Source organism: Coregonus clupeaformis, chromosome 6, assembly GCF_020615455.1.
Source record: "Coregonus clupeaformis isolate EN_2021a chromosome 6, ASM2061545v1, whole genome shotgun sequence".
Taxonomy (NCBI): domain Eukaryota; kingdom Metazoa; phylum Chordata; class Actinopteri; order Salmoniformes; family Salmonidae; genus Coregonus; species Coregonus clupeaformis.
The window spans coordinates 52,788,147-52,809,212 of record NC_059197.1 but is presented as its reverse complement, the minus strand read 5'-3'; the positions used below and the strand labels follow the sequence as shown (position 1 = coordinate 52,809,212).

The 21,066-nt window shown below is 41.8% G+C and overlaps 1 protein-coding gene across 2 annotated transcripts in view; it reads left to right on the top strand.

The window, feature by feature from the left end:
* The first annotated feature begins 2,639 nt into the window (after window positions 1-2,639).
* The window catches only part of nlgn4xa (neuroligin 4 X-linked a), a 62,699-nt gene continuing 44,272 nt past the window's right edge, over window positions 2,640-21,066 (top strand). Inside the window, exons 1-3 of one of the 2 annotated variants that reach the window (XM_041874345.2) lie at window positions 2,640-3,012; window positions 10,132-10,912; window positions 16,376-16,435. In XM_041874345.2, the coding sequence (XP_041730279.1) occupies window positions 10,405-10,912; window positions 16,376-16,435 (568 nt within the window). In that variant the 5' untranslated portion in view covers window positions 2,640-3,012; window positions 10,132-10,404. The remainder of the gene's footprint in view (window positions 3,013-10,131; window positions 10,913-16,375; window positions 16,436-21,066) is intronic. The other variant, XM_041874346.2, reaches the window with a different exon arrangement.

Sequence of the window (21,066 nt, the reverse complement as noted above, 5' to 3'; positions counted from 1 at the left end):
TGCAGGAAGGGGAAAAGTTTAATTGAGATAAGAATATTGCATACAAAAAGTGAAGAGAGAGAATGGTTGTCATCTGCAGACTTCAGTTTCACAGCAGTTAATTGGCTGAAAAGATGATCAGAACACATTGAAATTAGTATATAAAAAAAAAAATTCAAATGTCATTGTTAACATGTGTTTAAATGAGTATGATTATGTTTATATTTCTGACTAGGCTGTTGGATGGTTCTGCATGACACTTACTTTACGTAGACTGTACAGGTGTGTGTGTGTGTGTGTGTGTTTGTGTGTGTTGTGTGTGTGTGTGTGTGTGTGTGTGTGTGTGTGTGTGTGTGTGTGTGGCCCTAGATTAGAAGAATACATTCAGTGATGTATTGTCACCTCTATGTTTTAAAATAATGTGTGCTTGGCAGTAGCTTTGAGAATAAAGGGATAGTTAGGGATTTTGCCAATGAAGCCCTTTATCTACTTCTCCAGAGTCAGATGAACTCGTGGATAACATTTTTATGTCTCTGCGTCCAGTATGAAATAAGTTAGAGATAGTTTCACGAGCCATTGCCAATGTCCCGAACTATCCCTTTAATGCTAGCTGTTCCCATAGACTTGGAGTAATTGCGCTAATGCTAGTTGGGAACTTCCTTCAAACTGCACACAGACACATAACAATGGTATCCACAAGTTCATCTGACTCTGGAGAAGTGATAAAGGGCTATGCTGCCAAAACTATCCCTTTAATGTTATATCACATACACTACCATTCAAAAGTTTGGGGTCACTTAGAAATGTCCTTGTTTTTGAAAGAAAAGTACATTTTTTGTCCATTAAAATAACATCAAATTGATCAGAAATACAGTGTAGACATTGTTAATGTTGTAAATGGCTATTGTAGCTGGAAACGGCTGATTTTTAATGGAATATCTACATAGGCATACAGAGGCCCATTATCAGCAACCATCAGTCCTGTGTTCCAATGGCACGTTGTGTTTGCTAATCAAAGTTTATCATTTTAAAAGGCTAATTGATCACTAGAAAACCCTTTTGCAATTATGTTAGCACAGCTGAAAACTGTTGTGCTGATTAAAGAAGCAATAAAACTGGCATTCTTGAGACTAGTTGAGTATCTGGAGCATCAGCAATTGTGGGTTTGATTAAAGGCTCAAAATGGCCAGAAACAAATAACTTTCTTCTGAAACTCGTCAGTCTATTCTTGTTCTGAAAAATTAAGGCTATTCTATGCGAGAAAATACCAAGAAACTGAAGATCTCGTACAACGCTGTGTACTACTCCCTTCACAGAACAGCGCAAACTAGCTCTAACCAGAATAGAAAGAGGAGTGGGAGGCCCAGGTGCACAACTGAGCAAGAGGACAAATACATTAGAGTGTCTAGTTTGAGAAACAGGCGCCTCTCACAGGTCCTCAACTGGCAGCTTCATTAAATAGTACTCGCAAAACACCTGTCTCAACGTCAACAGTGAAAAGGCGACTCCGGGATGCTGACCTTCTAGGCAGAGTTGCAAAGAAAAAGCCATATCGCAGACTGGCCAATAAAAAGAAAAGATTAAGATTGGCAGTCTGCGATATGGCTTTTTCTTTGCAACTCTGCCTAGAAGGTCAGCATCCCGGAGTCGCCACTTCACTGTTGACGTTGAGACTGGTGTTTTGTGGGTACTATTTAATGAAGCTGCCAAAGTAAGCTTGGCTATCCGAATTTACATTAGGCTGCCGGAGGTGACCACAATCATCCATGCTGGAAACAGAACTCAGAGGGAGACCTCCTGGTCCCTCTGATCATGTCTCATGTGGTCTGTCTATCTGCATGTGTGTGGTAATTCATACTTAACTTCTACATGTTTTCTATGCAATGCAGGATAAAATATGTAAGCGTTGGGCCAGTAACTGTCGGAGTGCCCTTGAGCAAGGCACTTAACCCTAATTGCTCCTGTAAGTCGTTCTGGATAAGAACATCTGCTAAATGACTAAAATGTAAATGTTTGTTTCCATATCATTGTTTCTTGCGTTTTGGCTCTGTTGGCTTCACTCTGCTTGTTGAAAATCCCAAAAACGTTTTCACTTTGTGTTATTATTCAGTTATTGATAGATATAGGGCACTGTGTCTCCGCCAGTTTAAGGGCAGATTACCTCCATTTAAGCTTCATTAAATATATGTGAAAACACTAACAGTTCAAATGAGATATGTTAATGCTTGGCTGCTGGATCGACACTTTGCCTAAGCTGAATTCATGTTGCATATCAGTTGTAATGAATTGTCTCACTGTATAGCTGAATAGTTAGTTAATAGATATTTGATGCATGTTTCATTACAGGTACCTACATGGGTCGAACAGCCAGCCTGGTTGAATATGATCAGCAAAACAAAACTACAGTATGCCCTATTACACCTGCTACCCTCCTGTCCTTTCCTCTCGGATGCCAAAACTGGTCCATACTGGCAGCTGGTTAACAGTGATGGAGAGGATGCGGCAATCCATTGGCTACAGGCTTTGTACATTTCATTTAGTGTAGTCCAATAGCAACTGGAGCTAGAGAGAGAGAGAGAGAGAGAGAGAGAGAGAGAGAGAGAGAGAGAGAGAGAGAGAGAGAGAGAGAGAGAGAGAGAGAGAGAGAGAGAGAGAGAGGAGGAGGGAGCGACTGAACAACCCTGTTCTTTCTATCCTTAATCTCTAGTCTTTGCTGTCTGCTCTCTCCGCGCTTTCTCTCTATGACAGCAATTAGATTCAGCACAATTTACCGTGCCGCTACATTGACTCACCGAAATTACCTTATAGGCTATGTGGGTTATTAACAACTGGAAAGCTCTATTTTTATTTTCCTCATAGGACCTGAAGCTGAGTTTGACTATCTTTATCTGGACCGCACTATCACGTTGGGATTTTCAGAGGAGCGCACACTGTGGAGTTTTATATTTTCCTATGTGGTGGTGTATATTTTATTATCACATCCCTTGAAGTCAGGACTACGAGATAAATTCATACAGTGGGAATACCGCAAAGGTAAGTCTTGTTATTATCCTATAAATAGTCAGTAAACACATTTCTCTTTTACACAGTTTAGTTTTATTTAGACCACCTATAAATTGTTTGTTTTCTGGCTGTTTTCTGGGGGCTTTCCCCAGGACTCGCGCTGCAGACATTTTGAGAAAAGCTTGACTACCACAGGGAATTCATTCTGTAATTTGCTTAAAGTGCGTGGCGCGCAACCTGTTTTTCAGAAATGTGTATGGTCATTATGCAATGTAATTATGAAAACAAACCAGGTGTTGAACGAAATCGCCTGGCATTGCAAAGACGATTGATCCATGCTCTACGCACTTTAAAGACGTGTTGAGGGGTTTCTTTGCCCAAAGCCAGAATGATCAAATTGGGGTTTATTCGCTTCGTATGTAAAGTGCCACAGCAACATGCGTTGGATTCGATAATGACAAATTGGCTATGGAGAAAAACGCATAAGGGACATGCCATTCATAACCGCAAATGCCTGTGGCCAAATTATTTCACACAAGCCCTAGGAAAAGGCTGTCTTTAAACAGAAAACACCACCCATGATGTCCAGTGCTATTTAATCCATGCAGATGACAAAGCGACTCTTGGCAGCACTGCTATGGAGATGCCATAATTAATGCAATTTAAGAGTATATGCTGGCTATGAGTGCACTCACCATCAGTGTTGAAGGTCCACTGTCTGTCTGTATGTACGGTATGTCTGTCTGTCATCTAGATTCCACGCAATAGCAGGCTTTTAGAAAGGAAGAGGAGCGTATAGCAGTGAATTTGTTTTTTGACCCACCATTCAGCATAATTTGAACACCTCCGTATACCTATTAAAAGGTGCGAGATGCATTGTAGACTGCAGATTCCCATCAAGGCTGAATCTGGTACCACATTACCAGAGTGAGTTCAGCGGAGAACCACAAGATGGTACTGTGGATATCTGGTGGATATTTGGGGATGAGACGAATTGGATAAAATGCGTAGGCTACTGTCTTGAACATTCACCTTAACGAATCCTGCTATGTTCTGCTACCTTGCTTTTACGCACGCTGGAAGACCTTTTTATCTTGGTTGCATTCTAGAGTGAGCCTTTTAAGATTTTTAGTCGTTGCGAAAGCAAGGGATCATATTCTCTTGTCTATGTCAATATAGGCAGTAACCTACAGTACGCAGGCGGGCAAGCATGAGAGAAGGCTGTCACTCTCCTATGAATGATTCTTCAAGCTGTCTTCAAGTCTATTCCACCAACCCCTTGCCTTCCTCCAGATTATAAATAGGCGTGGGCTATTCGAATTGACACTGAGAATAATATTATAAACATTGTAAGAAATGTAACAGGTTTTAACAGTTTTATTTGTAATGAATGAATTGTCCAAATTCTAATATTACATCAATATAAAGACAATCACAACCAATACATTCAATAGGTTACATCTGGTCCCTAATAGGCCTACGTGCATTTTGATTAGATGTGATGGTAGGCTGAAAGCTTTGGAGAGGCATCAGGTCTCTCAGCTGGTAGAGCACGGCGCTTGTAACGCCAAGGTAGTGGGTTCGATCCCCGGGACCACCCATACACAAAAATGTATGCACGCATGACTGTAAGTCGCTTTGGATAAAAGCGTCTGCTAAATGGCATATTATATTATTATTTTATTGTAAATAATTGGTCTATATGGTCATAACACAATATAAGTGTATTAATGCATTACAAAATACGTTATAAAGCATAATAGGTATGTACTTTATAGAAAGTGTTACCAAATAGGCCTACTTTTGACATTATTTGAACATTAGGCATATTTCAAATACACTTTACATATTTGGAGTGACACACTGTTACCATAGCTCTCCCAGTTGGTGTCATCATTATAGGCCTATTTGAGTCAGTCAGTCAGGCCTCCCCATCAGAAAATAAGACATTTAATTCACAATGTGAGATATTTTACCTCACTAGTGCAATGTTCCTCAAGAATAGGTCTATGGGTGACAGGCCTATGGATGACATTCTGGGTATAATATGGCATACGTGTCAAAACAGAACGTAGGCCTGCCTATCCAAATACTCTGTGCAGCATTTCAATTTGGAATCCAATAGTAGGCATAGCCATTCACTGTAAGACTGCTTCAACCAACTGTACTATTATAATACTATACAATTATATGTCATTTAGCAGAAATTTTTCTCTAATGTGACTATTGTGCCGGCATACAATACCAGTCAAAAGTTTTAGAACACCTACTCATTCAAGGGCCCCGTGTAGCTCAGTTGGTAGAGTATGGCGCTTGCAACGGCAGGGTTGTGGGTTCGATTCCCACGGGGGGGCCAGTATGAAAAAAAAAAAAATTATGCACTCACTAACTGTAAGTCGCTCTGGATAAGAGCGTCTGCTAAATGACTAAAAAAATTGTTTTTCTTTATTTTTAAAATTTTCTACATTGTAGAATAATAGTGAAGACATCAAAACTATGAAATAACACATATAGAATCATGTAGTAACCAAAAAAGTGTTAAACAAAGCAATATATATTTTATATTTGAGATTCTTCAAATAGCCACCCTTTGCCTTGATAACAGCTTTGCACACTCTTGGCATTCTCTCAACCAGCTTCATGAGGTAGTCACCTGGAATGCATTTCAATTAACAGGTGTGCCTTCTTAAAAGTTAATTTGTGGAATTTCTTTCCTCCTTAATGCGTATGAGCCAATCAGTTGTGTTGTGACAAGGTAGGTGGGGTATACAGAAGATAGGCCTATTTGGTAAAAGACCAAGTCCATATTATGGCAAGAACAGCTCAAATAAGGAAAGATAAATCAGTCCATCATTACTTTAAGACATGAAGGTCAGTCAATATTGAACATTTCAAGATCTTTGAAAGTTTCTTCAAGTGCAGTCGCAAAAACCATCAAGTGCTATGATGAAACTGGCTCTCATGAGGACCGCCACAGGAATGGAATACCCACAGTTACCTCTGCTGCAGAGGATAAGTTCATTAGAGTTACCAGCCTCAGAAATTGCAGCCCAAATAAATGCTTCACAGAGTTCAAGTAACAGACACATCTCAACATCAACTGTTCAGAGGAGACTGTGTGAATCAGGCCTTCATGGTCAAATTGCTGCAAAGAAACCACTACTAAAGGACACCAATAAGAAGAAGAGACTTGCTTGGGTCAAGAAACACGAGCAATGGACATTAGACCGGTGGAAATCTGTCCTTTGGTCTGGAGTCCGCCGTGTCTTTGTGAGACGAGGTGTGGGTGAACGGATTATCTTCATATGGGTATTTCCCACTGTAAAGCATGCAGGAGGAGGTGTTATGGTGTGGGGGTGCTTTGCTGGTGACACTGTCTGTGATTTATTTAGAATTCAAGGCACACTTAACCAGCATGGCTACCACAGCATTCTGCAGCGATACGCCCTCCCATCTGGTTTGGGCTTAGTGGGACTATCATTTGTTTTTCAACAGGACAATGACCCAACACACCTCCAGGCTATGTAAGGGCTATTTTACCAAGAAGGAGAGTGATGGAGTGCTGCATCAGATGACCTGGCTTCCACAATCCCCCAACCTCAACCAAATTGAGATGGTTTGGGATGAGTCAGACCGCAGAGTGAAGGAAAAGCAGCCAACAAATGCTCAGCATATGTGGGACCTCCTTCAAGACTTTTGGAAAAGCATTCCAGGTGAAGCTGGTTGAGAGAATGCCAAGAGTGTGCAAAGCTGTCATCAAGGCAAAAGGAGGCTATTTGAAGCATCTCAAATAGAAAATATATTTTGATTTGTTTAACACTTTTTTGGTTACTACATGATTCCATATGTGTTATTTTATAGTTCTGAGGTCTTCACTATTATTCTATAATGTACAAAATAGTAAAAATAAAGAAAAACCCTTGAATGAGTAGGTGTTCTAAAAATGTTGACCGGTAGTATACATTTTCATATGGGTGGCCACAGTGGGAATCAAACCGACAACTCTGGCCTTGTAAGTGCCATGCTCTACCAACTGAGCCACACAGGACCTACACAGTATTATTATTATTTTATTATTATTATTATTATTATTATTATTATTATTATTATTATTATTATTATTATTATTATTATTATTGAAGTTCAATAGTTCAACACTTTGTTACATGTATCCGATATTATTTTGTAAATTGATATTTGGATGTCCTGGAATACACATTTGACCCATGTCTGCTGGCATGGTTACATAGAGCAAGGTTATTACGGTATCACATCGTCATGAGCTATCCTTATCAAATCGATCCTGTTAAAAAAAGAAATGTATCCAATACCGTCCAAGTTCAACAGGAATTGTCAACAGGAGTATCATTACAAATGGCACACGCACACACACACACACACACACACACACACACACACACACACACACACACACACACACACACACACACACACACACACACACACACACGCACACACACACTGTTTACTTTTTTCCAGTGTGGGCTCAGTAGTTGACAATATCTTTGTGTTCAGTACTGTCAACTTTTGATAAATATCATTCCTTTATTGGTTGTCAAGGACCTCTGTTGGCCCTCTATCTCGTTTTAGTGAGGGAGGAAGTCTGGCTTCCTTCTATTGGTTTATCACCATCTTTAAGAGGCCAGTAAAGATGTCCTGTCTGTGCATCATGAGAAGGTCAAGTAAAGTTCATGTTGAATTTTGTTTGGTTCATGTCCCAAATGGCACCCTATTCCCAATGGGCCCTGGTCAAAAGTACTGCACTATATACGGAACAGGGTGCCATTTTGGACGTTGTTTTATTTTTTGTCCGTTCAAGGACATTGGCACCTGAAGAGCGTTACAACATTTTCTATCTACGACCTTCTCCAGTGAAGAGATACAGCTAACTGAAACAGATGTTTTATAATAATTAAAATTCAAATGATGGATTCAGCCTTTATTGAAATTCGTTAGACTTATCTCTTGTAATCATACAGACAGTGAGAATAGTATGCCCCATCTCTCCATCTCTTCATATTTGATTTTCTCACCTGTCTCCTTTTCTCCTCAGTCTCTCTCTTTCTTGTGTGTTACTGGTAAGGAGGCAGACTGAATGTATTGCATTTATACAGGAACTTCTGAAATATATGAACATAGTCCATTCAACCTTATTATAGTCAATGCAAATCCATGCTGGTTAGGCTGTCCATGACAGCCAACAGAGCAACTTAGCCTACTATACTACATCATAAAATCTATAAAAATTATACTTTTTGATTGTTTGAGATTTCCTGAATCAACATTCTGGACCATTATTGGATCACATTCCTTATCCTGTCTTTGTTTAGATCCTGCTTCTGTTTTCACATTAAACTTGTAATTATTTTTTGAATGATTCAATTTTTTTATCATACAGAATATATGAAGTCAACAATGGCAGTTAGGCATCATATGTAATCCCCCCGGCAGTGTGAGTATCATTGTCATGCTGTGTTACAAGAGTGGGAAAGTAATTCATCAATGTCCCTGATATGACTAGCAGACCAACATCGTCTCAGTCTCAACACCATCCGAGGGCATACTGCGGAATGAGGCGAGAGAGGAGAGTCTCTTCCTCCTCCAAAATTAAATTACCTGCTGCATGCATAAGCCATCTGCTTCTGACACAAATGTCTGTGAGAGGCTTCTTAACAGGCCAGCTCTCCTATTCATGCTTCATACATAAGCTCCTTGGTGGAGTAAAGTACCCTAAGATAAATAATCTACTCAGTAGACTGGAGTATATTCCCCCCTTGCTTGGCTATGATACTACCAACATAATGCTGATAGGTTATATTGAAGTGTAGAAGTCCTCAAAAACACTACAGTGAATACTGTAGTATTTACTGTAGTATTTACAGTTTACTATAGTATAAATACTGTAGTAAAAAAAAGAGTAGTATGTACTATAGTAATTACTATAGTGTTTTTTGCGGACTGTAATATTTACTGTAGGGTTTTTGCGGACATTACTGTAATATTTAGATTAGTGTTTTTGTTTTATTATATTTAACATAGTAGTGGGGGGCTTTTTCCTTGAGGAAACCTTCTGGAGAAAGGCTAAATGCTGTAAGAAAATGTTCCATAACCTGTAGGTAGGTAGAACTGGGTTCTGAACAGAGATTTCAGAGCTTCTTCTCTTTTCTATAATCATAGGGAACACAATATATGGTCTATATTTGGCATGTAGGTTTGTGTCACTTACAGGTGGCACAAATTGGGATATGGGGGAGGGGAATGGGTAGGTTATACGCAAATTAAATACTATCGTATTTACTATAGTTTTTTTATAGTGTTTTTGCAGACTGTAGTGTTTTTGCGGACATTTCTGTAGTATTTACTACCGTTTATTGTGTGTTTGGATAATGATGTAGTATTTCCTATAGTATTCAACAGTACACAAAAAATACTAAGTACTACACATGATCAAGAGATACTACAGTGTGTAGTATGGTATTCTACAGTATACTACAGTTAACTACAGAATTCTATAGTAAGTACTGTAGTATTCTACAGTAAACTGTGGATTTTTTAAAATTTGTGTTGTCAAGTGTTGGTGCCACCAACAACTGACTCTTGTAAAAAGTCATCCACAAAATTTTGGGCAGCATCCTTTTTCTCCCCCCTTTTCCAGAAGTGTGTACTTGCACACTTCCTGTCTTGAATTTACAAGCATTGGATTGATGTAATCATTGGCTAGAGAGTTTCCACCATTGTTAACGCCATAATGGCAAGTGTGCAAGTACACACTTTAGGGAAATGGTTGGAGAATGATCGGGATGCAGCCTTGGAGTTTTCATTTATTGAAACTGCTGCTATGAGCAAAATCATCCTGACCATAACAATGAAGTCACACAAGGAAATAAAGCAGTTTGCCAATGTAGTATCTCTGCTGTTGATTCCATTAGAAACCACACTTTTACGTTGTTGTCTATTCCATGCTATTGATTTGTTAGAAATATACAATTTCATGCCTTGCATCTCTTGCACATTTTGATTATACACAACAAGTGGACAATATATTGGAAGGGATTTGGACATCATACTGTATGTAGTCTTTGATGTGTCGAGGATTAATTTACATGTCCCATTCTGTCTTCCTTTCAGGGTAACCAACCAAGCTGGAATTGGGTCAACAGGCAAAGACATCTGGAGACAAATACAGGCACTGCACCCGACCAACGATCTATACGTAGACCCACTCTCTTGGGATGGGGGGCACCGAGTTGCACAAAGCTGCTCTGATTGGCTGGAGCTCTGTCTGTCAGCTGTCAATCACAGCCTGAGGAGCAGGTTATTGGTCTGGGAGCTGTGGGGGGTGGGGAGAGGAGTTCCAGAACTTCCAGGACCACAATCTGCTTGGCTGACCGCAGCAGGAGCATGTTGAGGGGAACCAGGCCAGGGGGAACCAGTACCTCTCCATGGAGCTCTCGAGGAGCCACTATAGCTCATGGAATGGGGATGGTCTACCTATCCAAGGTCTACCTTCTCTTATGGATGGGCTTCCTGTTAGTGTCTGTGTGTCTGCCGGTCGTGGCTCAGACCCCGGTCCACCCTCTTGTCACCACGAATTACGGGAAACTGAGGGGGTTAAAGACGACACTGCCCAATGAGATCCTAGGGCCCGTGGAGCAGTACTTGGGGATCCCGTACGCTTTGGCCCCTACAGGGGAGAGACGCTTCCAGCCCCCCGAGCCGCCCATGTCCTGGCCTGGGATCAGGAATGCTACCCAGTTCGCCCCTGTGTGTCCACAGTACCTGGAGGAAAAGTTACTCAACGATATGCTGCCTGTGTGGTTCACAGCCAACTTGGATACAGTGGTAACCTATATGCAGGATCAAAACGAGGACTGCCTGTACCTAAACGTTTACGTGCCAACTGAGGATGGTATGTCACACCTTGATTAACACAAATATCTTGTTATCCTCCCTCTGTTTGGCTTTGTGTTTGTATTGGCATTTCACTTTGCAGGTTCATTCGTCCTGAAGCAGTTCAAAGTGGCTGGAATAACTCCTTGAACCAGAAACGGTGGTGCACTTTTGATCAAAGTGCGATACTTTCACCAAAGGGCACAACGCTTTTTTGACTGAAGGTCAAGGCTTGAAGTGAAAGTGGACAATGTGCTCCAATAATGACAGAATATAGAAATAGAAAATAGTATATCCTACTGTCTGAGGGCGCAGGATGTCCCACTCCTGCAGTAAAGTTATATTCTATTCTATTCTGTAGCAGTTAGCCTTCTCTCCTGTTGATTAGGTGCAGGGCAGAGGTCCCGTTTGAGTGAGCACTCCTAATGCACTTACCCCCTTCAGGCCCCACTATCAGACTCCTACAGCAAGATAAAATAAAATAAAGAGTGTTTGATAAAAGCTTGGTTAACTTAGTGCAACTGGAACACAGATGTTCAAGGTCAAACCTGAACTGTTGCTGGGCTGTCGCTGTCTCTTCTGAAGAGATAGACTCTTTCCGGTCTATGAAGGTCAATGGGAAGAGAATTCTCCAATGTATTCATACTGAACTCTACAGCTCTCTATGCTACATTTAGTCTGAGCTCTTGCTATATTAAATACCACAGGAGGGGATAGATAATCTGAAAATCCCAGTCCGGAAGCAAAGCCTGGGTCGCTACGCTGACATACTATTTCACAATCTCCAGAGAACAAAAGTTCTTATAATCACAGACATGAACTGAAATCTCTATACCCTGTGGGCTTTTTCATTTACATGTAGGCAATTGGAATCAAACATGTAGGATGTCCAAGTTAATCCATTATATTCAGTCATTTCTGTTGTAGTGTGGCTTCGCCAACAATGTTGTAGAAGTGGAGTGGATGGATCAAGGGTTCGAATTCTTGTGGACAGACAGTGCTGCTGTCTATATATTGGTTAAGCAGAATCGTCTGAACTCCTTGGTCTGTGTATTGGTAATATAACTTGCCTCAGGTATCTTTCATTCTGATACATTATGCCTTCTAACCTGAATTCATAGATGTCAATTACCGAATGAAGGCAATTTCAGTATCAGAATATTAGGATATGTTTGCTGGCATTAAAATGTATGAATGCAGGTCATGGATGTTGATGTAATAAAAATCAACTGAACTAAAGCTACAGTTCTTAGCTAAAGGTAATTGGCCTGAAGGAAAAACTCAACAGCAAAAAGAGCTGCAGGGATGTGGAGGAGTGTTCTGTCTCCTCTTCAGGAGTCAAGAAGACAACTCTCTCCATGTTCTGTTTGAGTGCATCCCAAATGGCACACTATTCCCTACATAGTGCACTACTTTTGACCAGGGTCCTATTCACTACTACGTAGTGCACTACGTTTGCCATTTGGGACACAGACTGTCTCCTCTTGAGGAGTCAGTCAGTGCTTCATGGAAGACAACACTCTCTCCCCGTTCTGTTCATCTTCTTCTTCTTCTCCATACTGCCGGCTGCCCGTCATCCTTACAGATGCCCTCAGAGTTGCCCTTTTCAAATCCTGTGTAATGTGGAGACATCCTGCCAGCCCAGGATCACAAAAGAGGATTCATAGATTTATAGTTCTCCTCTTCAAGTGGACTGACAGATTAAGAAAGGCCTTCCATTGTGTCGTCTGATTTAAGTACAAAAGACTACGCCATATATAGTTAAATATTGATAACCTGCACAAGTTCTGTTCTTTTGTATCCTTTTTGATTGTGCAGTGTGGGTGGTGAATGCCGTTTTGGCTAGCGGGGGTTGGCTTGTGGTACATTTGGGATTGTATTTTAATGCCAGAGCTCCTTTAATTTTAGGTGCTATGTTTGTCTGTGCAGACAAAAAGCTGCAGTGTGTGTTTGCTTGCTAGCTCCTGGAGCTGTTGCTGAAGCTGGCTTTATCTGCCTCTGCAGTGGCTGCAGACTGGGTACTACAGCGGAGACCCGGGAGGTGATCCTGTTTTATTGTGAATTAATCAGAGTGAATATGGAGCCTCTTGAGGGCTCTTCTGGGTGAGGAGACAATACCACAGCAGGGCCGCGTCCCAAATTGCACCCTATTCCCTATGTAGCGCACTACTTTTGACCAGGGCCCATAGGTAGTGCACTATGTAGAGAATATGGTGCAATTTGGGATACATCCCATCTCTTTCTCTCTCTCCCTCTCCATCTTTAATTGTGAACACCGTCCTACATTAGTTCTGTTTTACTATTCAACACTGGAACAGAAATAGAAAGCAGCAATTACTATAAATCTACTGCTTGTTACCTTCATGTGCGCTCCCAGAGATAATGGCCTCTCTACATTTCAATGGTGAGCTGTAATTTATCAGATCTTTGTTGGTTATCATGGGCTGATGGCTGTGGCCCACACCTTGGCTACATCCAAAATGGCATCCTGTTCCCTACATACTGTACTTTTTGACTATGTCCATGAGGCTCTGGTCAAAAGTAGTGCGCTCTGTAGGGACTAGGGTGACATTTCAGACTCACATCCATCAATGGGACAGTGCAGCAGATAACCTGTATTATTGTATTTCATTATTAATCAAATTATCCTTTACATAGAAACACAGGAGGGAGAAAAGCTACATTACATTGAAGAAAGATAAAAAAGTACATTGACAGGGCTTGAATGACAGCTCAATACAGTATTATAGTAGGTTTACCTTGACCTAATGCTTCTTCTTCTGTGAGTGGCTTGTGTAAGAAAAAGCCGTGCTCTTTGGGTCCTTCTCTGAGCATGTCTGCATCCCAAATGGCACCCTATTCCCTATATAGTGCTCTACTTTTACCAGGGCCCATAGGGAATGTCCACTAAAAGGGAATGGGGAGTCATTTGGGACGCAGCCCTTCTCTGAGCATAAGTAGCCTGCCAATGCCAGTTCGGTTCACAGCGCTGGAGCCTGAGCTATTAGCTGTCAGTCTGTCTGTGGTGAGTGTGTGATTCTGACAGTCAGTCATATGCATGGAGAGGCAGGCAAGGCCAGGCAGGGAGAGAGAGGACAATATCTCCAGGGTAGGTCATGTGGCAGCACAAATGGCACCCAGAGGGCTCTGGTCAAAGATAGTGCACTATAAGGAATAGGGTGCCTATTTAGGGAAGGGGACGAGGGCTCTGGTCAAAGATAGTGCACTATAAGGAATAGGGTGCCTATTTAGGGAAGGGGACGATGGCTCTGGTCAAAAGTAGTGCACTATAAGGAATAGGGTGCCTATTTAGGGAAGAGGAAGAGGGCTCTGGTCAAAGGTTAGTACACTATAGGGAATAGGGTGCCATTCGGGATGCAGCCTTCAAAGACGTGCACCACTTAGACTTTTTCAAGGGCAACAAACAAACTAAGACTCAGTCAAACACTGAGACTGGATTCTTCTTTCATCTGGTCTGACAGATGTGTTGGGTGTCTGTCTGATGGTCGTACAGTGAGTGTGCGAGTGCATGCATGTGTATGTGCACGTGCACGTGCACGTGTGTGGGTGTGTGTATGGACATTCTGTACAGGACAGATGTGGGAGTTTATGCTTTTATGCGTTAAACTGACATGCCACTTGCCTTTGTTTGTACAGCTTGAGATATTGTTAACTGTGAGATTACTTTTACAGGCCTGTTCAGCTGTGTGTGTGTGTGTGTGTGTGTCAAGGCTTAGGCCTCATTATGTACCAACCAGCTAGAGATCTAGCGCCTCAGAGACACCAGACCAACAAAGTGTCAAAACAAACAGTTATCATAGCAATGTTTGTTGCTTTCTTTAAATTAGATTATACTTTAATTGGTACTAGGATGAATCCAAATGGCACCCGATTCCCTATATAGTTAACTACTTGTCACCACGGCCCATAGGGCTTTGGTCAAAAGTAGTGCACTATATAGGGAATAGGAAAGATCACATGAATTTCACATGTGAACTCATGAAGTGTTCCAAAAACACATGTTTTCATGTGATCATGTGATCTTATGTGAAGTTAATGTGATAATGTGACAACATATAAAGCAACATGTGATCATGTAAAACTACACATGTGATCATGTAAAACTACACGTGATCACATCCCACTGGGCACAGACGTCAATTCAACGTCTATTCCACATTGGTTACACGTGGAAACAACATTGATTCAACCTGTGTGTGCCCAGTGGGATGCGAAGTGTTCCAAAAAAAAAGTGATTTTCCACATGTGAAATCATGCAATTTTCCACATGTGAAATCATGTGGTTTTTCTTGAAGGTGGGTGGGATGCAACCACTGTCTAAGTCCAGCACAGTGGCTACAGAATGTAAGCTACAGAATGCTACTTTGATCCCATTATCGTCCACATTCTGTGTCCTGCCTCAGCTGTCTTAACCATAATGACCATTACTATTATTATACTAATGGGTCTGAGAATGAAGTCTATTATCAGCCAGGTATTCCCACACCACAGCAGGCTAAAGGTCCAGTTGAAGATCAAGTTCTAGCAATGGCTAATCATTTCCTCTTAACAACACGCCCATCTCAAATAGCATAAGACCCCAATCCGACCCCATGTAGAGAAGGGTTCTAACACTACCTGCTCAGTACAGTACAGAGACTATTACAACCTATACAACCTCTGTATTCATAAATCACACACTGTTACCTGGCTGGCGAGGAAAATCACCTCAGTGTCTCCATTGCCTTGAGGTCATAACACTACTAAATCAAATAGTATTCGTCACATGCGCCGAACACAACAGGTGTAGTAGACCTTACCAGTCTACCACGTCTTATATGAAGGAAAGGGACAACACTCGCATAGCTTACGGTGATTTACATATTTTAGTCAGGGAATTTGACCTCGGGATGTCAGTATAGTTGACGAGTTAGTGACAGAATCTGAATATATTTTACCGTTGATCCAATTTAGGATGAAGATTAGAGTGGACTTGTTGAGACTTGTTGTTCTGTTCTCTGCTGATTAGTGTCCTTCAGGTGATTTATTTCTATGCTGTTGTGATTTCTGCCCTAGTGGGAGGGGTGTAGCCTATACAGTGTCCCTAAGGGGGAATTCATTTTAAAAGCTACTCTGCCACTTAGGGCTATTGTCTAATAGGAAGGAGTTGTTCATTAGATATACTTACCCGTACTAAACAGTTGTGTTTTGTGAACAGTTCTTATCAGAATGCTGTGTTGGTGCTCCTTACATTGTGTGTCATGCTATCCAATTGGTTGAAGCACTTACTGTTAGAATGAATATGTTTCCACAAGATCTTTTTCTCTCAACACAAACCCCCCAAACTTTGAAAGTTTTCAATGTATTTTTATCATTCTTTTTTGATAAGATCCTCTGTTTTTTTATATATATATATATATTTTTTTACAAATCTGTCTCCCCTTATCCCCTGTACTTTTCTCCCTCCTGTTGTTGACTGTAGGAGCCAACTCAAACAGTCAAGGCGGTGATTTCACCAATAATGATGGTGATGAAGACGAAGGTATTTTTCTGTCTTTTTCCCTTTTTGACCCCCAAAAAATAAAAGCCTGATATTCGTGCATGTACAAAACAATTTATAGATCTATTTTTTGTGAAGTTATTTATTTTGTTTTTTCCCTTTTTAACCCTTGAAGTGCGTATCAATGGGCACCTCTGGGATCTTCCTTTTTTTTAACAACCTCTTTCCTCTTTGGAGATGCAGATCATAATTTACACCGAATCAGAAGATCGTGTACTAAGGGTGAAAGGTCACCTCTAAATGGGAATGAGGTGTACGCTCCAATAGTCACCACTTACAATAATCTTCTTCCTCACTCCCCTTTGCTGCAAAGTGAAAGATGTTAAATTGAAACTCTGCATGTATTGTCTTTGGCCTCCTCGGAGGGGAAGTTATTAAACAGTCATGTTTGCCCTTAAGTTTATTTTCTTCTTCTTTCTTTTTTTTCATTGCTCGGTGAAGCATGAGCACTACACTAACCCACCTTTGTTCAGTTTTGACAGTTGGACACCTTGTTCATTTGTAACTCTGTCAAAATCTCTGTCGTATGTTTTCTGCTCGCTTTCTTGTGCATGGTACTATTAACCCAAAATGGTGGTTTGATTTTGTCTGAGTTGCTCTAAAGATCTGGGGATGGCTAGGAGATGAGTGGAAGCACTGGGGAAATGTTTCAGTGATGATAAGGCACCGGTTGTCTTCTTGGTTTTAAAATCAAAGGGCAGAACAAGCTCTGACATTTTTAGATCACTGTGGTACGACGGTTGGCATTCTCTTGCTCAAAAGCTGCAACACTAGAAAGTGGCATATTTATCTCCTCAGTACATACCAGGCTTTATCCAGGCATTTTCTACCTCTGAATGACGTACTGTAGAAAATCCAGATTGCCTTCTTATAGCCGCCTTGATGATGTGAAAAGGTAATAGGCCTTGGTAGGTAGGAGTGAAAGCTGTGAATAAGGTTCACCTTAAATCCTTATTAGGGGAGATTACTAAAGGCCATATTGTGTGTGTTACCTTTTCTTCATAACCTTACATAATCAGTTTCTTTCTTAATTTTTTTAAATGGTGAAACGTTTTTCAGAAATATCTATTGTAACCTTTAGAATCTAGTGATAATTGCCATGAATGCATTTATTACTATTTTCTCAATGTGTATTGTCTGATCAGCTGTGTAAGAATCTATCTCTCTGTGTGTACTCGTGTGCAGATACACAATGTTAACTAAAAGTTCAGTCTGATTCTGATTCTGTTCTTGAACAGTCCGATTTTGAAATGCCTGGATAAACCCTTCATTTGAAGAACTACTGCCGTGTCATGTCAAACCCACGCCTGTGTTTTCAGGAGTGCTATGGCCAGTGCAGGCGGAGGATCGATGCACACTGACTGTTTGAACATCTGCACCGGCGATGAATTACTCCCCCCCCCAGTTCCCCTGAGGTTATAGCTCTGCTACCATAGAGTACAGTGTGCTGTAGAGCAGAGACACCTCACGCACACACATGCACGCGTTCATATGCACTCACACAAACACACTGACGCACGGAAAGGACGCACACACACATGCGCGCACAGACACACTGACGCACGGAAGGGACACACACACGCACGCATAGACACACACCTCGCTCACACCACAGCAATGCAGCTCACTGAGTCCCTCCTTCCTCTAACTCCTACCTTCTCTGCCGCAGTTCCCTCACTAAAAGCCCTCACCTCAGGCTTAAATGACATAGAAGCGCATTCCTATTCTCTTGGAATTTTTAAATGGCTGCATTTGAAAACCTTAGTTTTTCTTTGCCCTCAAGGAATCTTTGAAATGTGCGATCAAATATATCCTTATTATTGAATTACTTAGTTTGGAGTAAGAAAGAAAGGGTATTATTTGAAGTGTCTCTGTAATTGAGACCATGTCTAAGTACATTAGGGGTGTGGAGTGTGTACGTACGTACTTCAAAACTCAATAGTGTGGTAGCTAATATAATGCCTTTGAGACTTCTGACACTAAGCTCTGAGCACTTTTCTTAAATAATAATAATAATATGCCATTTAGCAGACGCTTTTATCCAAAGCGACTTACAGTCATGTGCGCATATATTTATTTTACGTATGGGTGATCCCGGGGATCGAACCCACTACCCTGGCATTACAAGAGCCATGCTCTACCAATTGAGCTACAGAGGACCATCTTCTTGGAATTGTTATTCTGTTTTCCTTGACAGGTCTTTGGCACATAGAGACGTGTGTAGAGATTGTGTTAAAGCAAGATCGTATCCATTTGGCACCAAACTGGATATTTTTTTTTTACTGAAACAGGGAGGGATTACCTTAACTTGTCCAATAAGAAACACTAGTTTACGGTTGCGAAACATTTTGCTACGATGTGCTCTAATGATTACGACCCAGCTCTATCAAAAAGGAACAGGAAGTGTGACTAGCTACTTCCTGTCTAACTGTGGGGTTGGAGAAGCTGATTGTTCCCCATGCATGGTCATTAACTGCCATCTTCCATCCCTGCATCCCTTCCTTCCATCCATCCCTTTCATCCCTCTATCCCATTACTAATGCTTGGAAAATGCTGAAACCAATGGAAAATTCTGATGACCCCCCTCCCCTACTTGCTTCCTCGCTACCTCGCTCCCTCCTCTCCCTCTCTCCCTCCTCTTCCTCTCCCTTCTCTCTCTCTCTCTCCCTCCTCTCCCTCTCTACCTCCTCTCCCTCCTCTCTCCCTCTCCCGCTCCATATGGAGATGAGTAATGTGTGCGGCGCCGCTGTGCCCGTAGAGGAATATATTATCTCCCCGGCACGGTGTGGCAGTGATGAATATCTAGGGCATGCTCACTGCAGAGTCACCCAGCCAGGCAGCTCTCTGATAGGCAGCTCCATACAGCTCCTCTACAGAGACAGAGCACAGAGAGAATAGAGAGAGAGAGGGGGGGGGGGGTAAGAGGAATGGGAGAGAGAAGAGAGATAGGTAGAGGGAAGAGAGAAGCGAGAAAAGTGTTCTCATCTCTCTCTTTTCTCTCTCTTTCGTGGTGCTCTCTCTCCCTCTCTCTCCTCTATCTCTGCCTCCACTCTCTCTTCCCTCTCCCTCTCTCTCTCTATTTCTCTGTTTTAAGTGCTCTGCAGTGACCGGATGGGGACACGCTGGGACAAGGAGACGACCCCTCCACCCCTAATTTTTTTAACATGCTTCTAAAATCTGTCAAGGTCTTTTAGAATGGATGAAAGTTGCTTATCTGTCTTAGTCTCCTCCAGTTCAACCTCCCCAGAGCAGGTCAACATTAGAGATGTAGAGTGACAGACAATTTGCCTTCTATGTTTGATCAAAGGCCAGCCAAATTCCATCACAGAACATAGAACTCAGAGCCTAGCTTTAAAGAAGAGCCTGCATCAGATGAATATCTGTTTTAGACTAGAGTCACTGACAACTTTATGTGGTGCCCCTCTTTTTAATGTCCATCTGGCATTTTCCACTTGGTTTCAGCAGCTCCTATCCTACTAATAAATTAATGTAAGAACTTTAGCGTGGAATGGAGAAAGTGGTCCATTAAATAAGACATGAGTTAGTTACCCTTCCTCCAACTTGTCTCATCGACCCAGTCTCTCTGTGAAGTGCACTGTATTTGGCTGCCTGCCCAAGAGGAGCATGGCAGAGGTGAAGGAAGGTCCTTCTCAAGACGACCTCGGCCACAACAGCAGACTGCAGGCTACAGACTGTATAGGCTAGGCTGGTGCTACCAGGTGAGGAGTTGTGAAATAGATACATTCACATTATCGTAGCACTAGGCGCCCACTCAGAACACAGCGGAAATTAATAACCACTGTGGGTTGTTTTCCACCTCTTCTTTCTATATATTGGTGTTTTTTTTGCGGAGGAGGGGAAGCGACATACACACACACGCACACACACACACACAATGCACACACACACAGCTGAGCTCCAATGCAAAGCGGTCATCTGTCGGCCCATAGGCCCTGCTATTCACTGCCAAGCCTGCGGAGGCAGAAGCAATGTGACCTAGAGGCCAGCCAGGCAGCTGGCCCACCCCCTTGCAGCAGCAGCCAACGGCGGATGCAACAGAAACCAATAATCGGAGTGTACTGAAAGGGCCTTGGTTGAATACCAATTACATAGTTTGGGTCATGGCTGGGTAAACCCTGACTCGTTTAGCCCGCTGCCTGCTTCCATGACCAATGCTTTGGCCCCTGCTAGACTAGACCAAGTGGAATCTCATTTATTTGGAAATCCATGATTTGAAATAGCATTGCAGAACACACACATTTACATTGCTGTACACGCTGACTAACATTATCACGCACATACTCACATTGAGGCTCACACATACTCAAAAATGCATTGGTGATTCACACATACGCACACTCACATTGTTATCCAATCCTGTGGTGGGGCCGTGCTATGATTTTCCCTCGTTGATGCTCTCATCCTTGGTGACATAGAGCCCTGATAATATGGTCACGGATGATGTATGACCCCACTTGTTCAGCCAGTGTAGTAGATATCTACGAGATACACTACATGACGAAAAATATGTGGACACCTGCTCGTCGAACATCTCATTCCAAAATCATGGGCATTAATATGGAGTTGGTCCCCTCTATAACAGCCTCCACTCT